The sequence below is a fragment of the Montipora capricornis genome, chromosome 5 (genome assembly GCF_036669925.1).
Source record: "Montipora capricornis isolate CH-2021 chromosome 5, ASM3666992v2, whole genome shotgun sequence".
NCBI lineage: Eukaryota > Metazoa > Cnidaria > Anthozoa > Scleractinia > Acroporidae > Montipora > Montipora capricornis.
The window spans coordinates 7115509-7120508 of NC_090887.1; the positions used below are offsets into that span (position 1 = coordinate 7115509).

Sequence of the window (5000 nt, forward strand, 5' to 3'; positions counted from 1 at the left end):
ATTTGAGCTCCAAAAAGAGAGCATGCGGCTGAGGAAACCAGAGAGGTGCAATTGCAGAAATTTTGTTTCTATAACGAGCCGCAACACGAGTTCGGAGTGATGCGACACGCACTTTGTTGAACAGCACAAATGGATGGCTTCAATAATGAGCTGCATACGATCGCGGCTGATTTCACCCTTCGAACTTAACAACGCTCTGAATCTTTCTTGCTTGTTGGCGAGATCTAAAATGCCATTTTCAGGGGTAGTTGAATTGCAAATTTCCTTCAGAGCCATGTATCCAAGAGGTTCGTGATCTATTGATGTCTGCTGGTCCTGCGATTTTGTGAACCTTTTATCAGTTCTTCGTCTGCGACTTGGAGCAGATCTTCTTGAATGACGTGCCCTACGATCACGCGGTCGCTGATCTCGAATCCTTCGATCAGCTTCTCTCTGATCAAGCTCGCCCCACGTCCTTGCCCTCCGATCCCGCGTCCACAGATTCCGAGCAGGTTCATCCCGATTCAACCTGTCCCATCCCTCGCTTTTAGGCTTTTTAGGGCTGTGCCGATAAAATGTGTTTGAATCCTCCACGTCCTGGTACCTTCTTTTTCGGGATGATGACATGTTAACTTTGCAACTCGGCTATATTTTGTTTAAATTTGGATGCAGGTGTTACGCAGACGCTCAAACTGGTACCGTTATCACAGCAAATTTTTGGACAAGCGGATCACGGAACACACTCCTGCGGAAAAAAAGGTTCATTTGTCCCTCATTAGCGCACGTTTCAGCGGTATTCGTTACAGTGCGCGCGGAAGCGAGGCTTTTCGGTCAGTATTCAATGTTACAGAGAAGAGTGAGAGATTTAGCGCGCGAAATGCGAAAAAAAAACAATGATTTCCTATCCAGAATTTACGTTTTTCTCAGAAAATGAGAAAGTACAGTTGTTGAATGGAAGCTGCCCTCGATAGTTTCGCACATTTGGGGATGTTACTTCGGTTAACACATGCATGTGCTAAACAGTGCCTTGCCATAATTGTCATAAAATTAGGCCGGGCAAACCTCAAATTACTCGGAAAAAAGTGAAGGAAACAGTCAAGAATCAAGAAATCACAGAGTTCTTTGATACAAATTCTTCTTTTGACCTGAAAGCCTCGTTTTCGCGCCTTCTGAAACTAACACCGCTGAAACGAGGGCTCAGCTGTATTAACAGCTATTGACTAACGTTATCCCATCTTCTTTATTTGTGCCCTCACTCCACTACATCCAACGATTGTTCATATAGACGTTCTGGCCCCAGTTGCTCAGAAAGGGGATAACTTAACGCTATTTGCCGCATAAATCACTGTCCAGTGGATACGTCATAGCGAAACCAATTGTGCTATCCAATTTAGAGCGGTTTTCAATTGAGTGTCGAAAGTAATTAGCGAATTGCTTTGGTTTATGATTACTTCACTCATTGATTGGTTCAAAGTTCTCGCGCCACTTTTTCAGCCAATCAGAAGTGAAACCAAAACCAATCGTGGCTTCCCGCGCTTTGTGTCGGCTACGTGTAATTACTTCCGAGTTTTGATTGGTTTACCGGATTGTCTCCGTCCATTTTGATTGGCCAAAGTAATAACTTTGGTTTTGGTTTTACGAGTCTCAATTGAAAATCGCTCTAATGGATAGCAATTTATCCGATGGATAGCATTATCCACCTTTTGAACACTGAACTGGGGCCTGGTTATGAAACCTCGAAAACTTCAAAAGCAAGAACAGTATAGTTGCACTTTATGTTAAATTGACCGTGGCTATGCATAGTCTCTTGTCCTCGGTTCACAAATGCATGAGTTTTGAATAAATTAATGGAAACTTTTCGATTGACTGTCTTTTAGAAAAAGGATGTGGTGTGCGCATGGTCAGGGCCAAACCAGGGAACAAAAACATAAAACAAAGAAACTTGTCGACTCTCCTATCCATCTCCATGTAATAACTATGTATGGTTAAGCACCGGGCTGCCATGTGGGAGGTCGCGAGTTCGACTCCGGCCGGACCAACACTCAGGGTCTTAAAATAACTGAGTAAGTTCTACCTATGTAATTACACCCGCAAATGGTTAGACTTTCAAGTCTTATCGCTATCTCGACCCCAGAGCTCTTCTCTTGGCTGAGGGAGAGAAGAGCTCTGGGGAACCCTGAAACAAAGTGTCTTCTCATTGGCTTTCGTGAAGAACAATCAAAAGCGGCTCTAATTGGTGCATTCATGTTAGCACGAGGAGTGAGCTGGCGCCGTAAGGTTCAAACAATCAATCTTTGGCTGTAAGAACCCTACGGCGCATGCTCTCCTACATAGAGTTTCCCAGAGCCCTTGGTTCGATCCGAGGCTCTGGTGACTGACGAGAATGGTCTTATGGGATAAGGGTTATAGACCGTAGGCCCCGTCTCACAAATATCTTCCATGTTCATTAGTTCCCTGTGGGACCTTAAGGAACCCACACACTATTCGAGATGAGTAGGGGATGAGATTCCCGGTGTTGTGGCTGACCTTTGTGAGTGTGTGAGTGGATGGGTATATCAGGTCCACGTCAGTTGAATAGTGAAATATTCGTCGTCATGTTGTCATTTACTTTCTTAATTCTATTCTACAAAACTAAAACTGAGGAGGCCTAACTAAAATAAGCTTCATAGTTTCTTTTAGGCCTTCTAAAAGAAGGGAGAGAAGAGCTCTGGGAACCCTTGTTATCTCTACAGTTTTCATATTAATATATGTGATTGTATTGTGGCAAAATAAATAACAATAATAATAATAATGATGATAATAATAAAGTGGGGGGGGGGGGGGGTGGCTAGTGGTGGATATTCACCTAGCCACTGACACTGAGGTGAGTAGTTGTTTTAGTGTATACTAAGGTGATTTCAGCTCATTTATACCTGCAACGATTGCAATATTTTCGGGCGCCAATCGGATATTTTCGGGCGCCAATCGGCGCGAGTTGATCGGAAGTGAATAGCAAAGGATATTCGATTGTTTAACTGATTAAGTAATTGTAATAAAGTGAAATTAAAAATCCCAGTCATAAAGGATTTAGCAGGATCAACTGAACCTTTCTGCATAGAACAATTCTCAAATTATTCGTTACGTATATTACTGCGCAATTTCTCACGTCGATGAACTACTGAAATTTGACCGTGTTTTCTGTCACTGAGATTTTTACTCGGGCCCGGAAGGGTACCAAGTTATAAAACATGTTAGATTTCAGTTTCTTTTTTCCGGTGCAGCAAAATGTACAATAAAAAGCACGTGGCGGTGTTTTGATCGGGCAGTGCACAATAGAAGGCACGTGGCGCTGTTTACATTGGTTATTAAGTGCGAACCACATAGTCCAAAATCATGGAGAGCACTGTGGTACGTTTTTTGGATTACTGAAGATAGACGTTGCGTTGGCTTAATCGATTTCTTCTTGGGGCGCTCAAAACACATACAAAGAAAGGCATACGCTTTCGCGGTAGGTCCACACTAAAAGATGTCGACCGTCAGCTTCAAAACGGGTCGTTCCGCGAACTGAATGAAACGGAAATGTACTCAAATGTAACTTAAATAGACGCAACTATTGAAAGCGATACAAGTCAAAATACGTATGGGTTATTGACCAAGCGTGAGGTCAAGATGACTGGATATTGGCCAAGTTCTTTTTTTGCGTGTTTATGGACCGAGACGAAGTCGAGGTCAATAAACACGCAAAAAAAGAACGAGGCCAATATCCAGTCATCTTGACCGAACAATCTTGGTCAATAAAGGATTTATTATATGACTTAAAACACCAAAAAATGATCTTTGATCTTGCGGGACCAAGCGAGAAATCCCGAGCGGGCAGTATCGCTCCATCTTGCCCGCTCGGGTAGCCAATCAGAGCGCGCGATTTGGTTCATCTTGCCCGCTCACGGAGCTAGTCATATAATAATAATTCTTTAATAAGCAGCGGGTACTTTAGTGAGAACTATCTAAGATGACAGCGACAAAGAAAATAACTCGACAAACAACATAGTCGCCATATTGGAATCTTCTGAACAAAGTAAAAACATTTGCACAGGGAGCAAATGGCCTCACGCTTGTGCCATTGACACCGCGAACAAATAGCCTCCCGCTCAGTGTAGCATTGACTACGAAGATACGTTTTTTGTCTATTGCGCTTTTTTTTTTTGTTTTTTATTGTTAAAGTTTGTTTCTTTGTAATTTTCTACCCTATATCCTTTGTTCGACTAGCCATATTAGCGATCGTTTTCATTGCCATCTTGTGGACATAGTTCTGTTCTAGTATTACAAGTTAGATTTGATATCATCAGTGGAGAATGTGATCAGCTCTTTCGAAAATAATTTTGATGTAGTTTGAAAGGTTGTACAGTTGTTTGATTCTCAATGATAATAAAGACTTGATACCAAAAGGGAAATACAGGTCTCGATATGCAAAAGTGTGTGTTACTTTAGTTGTGATTTGCGTGTGCATCGACATAGACTTGACGGAGAACCGAGCAGAAAGAATCACAGAGAAAAGGCCGAGACGTCTATTTTATGAAAGCAGAAAAAGGAGGAAACTTGCTGGAAAATATTTGGTTAACAATGTACCGAGGTCATCTACATTTGATCGTCTTACCAGATCACTTGCTTGTAAACACAAGTATAGGAGCTTCCTCAGGTATGCGTTTAAATCTAAGCATGTGGTATGTGACACTTTTCCAAAAGCACGGATGAACAGGTAAATGCAAAGTGAAAGTTAAATTTAATACAGAAATCAGGAACGCCCGGTACGATTTACAAAAGAATGTTGTTGTTTCGTATTCTCAGAAAATTAAGAAACGCATTTATTTTGAATTCAGGGTAAACTATTTACATAGTGAGTTAGAGTGGCCAATCAAAACAGAGTTTGTAATTGGAAATCTAAACATCTACGCGATACAAAAACAAACTTATATAATAATAAAGTTTTCTCGTTTGCCTCACGATGTGGTCACACTGCATACTGCTAGTCTTCAAACGAGAAT

At 41.7% G+C, this 5000-nt stretch overlaps 1 protein-coding gene across 1 annotated transcript in view; it reads right to left on the reverse strand.

The window, feature by feature from the left end:
* LOC138049299 (NFX1-type zinc finger-containing protein 1-like) overlaps positions 1–5000 on the reverse strand; it is a 23292-nt gene that overhangs the window by 16531 nt on the left and 1761 nt on the right. The window contains 1 exon segment of the mRNA XM_068895515.1: positions 1–724. This exon segment is cut by the window's left edge and continues 1405 nt beyond it. Coding sequence (XP_068751616.1) covers positions 1–606 — 606 coding nt within the window. The 5' untranslated portion in view covers positions 607–724.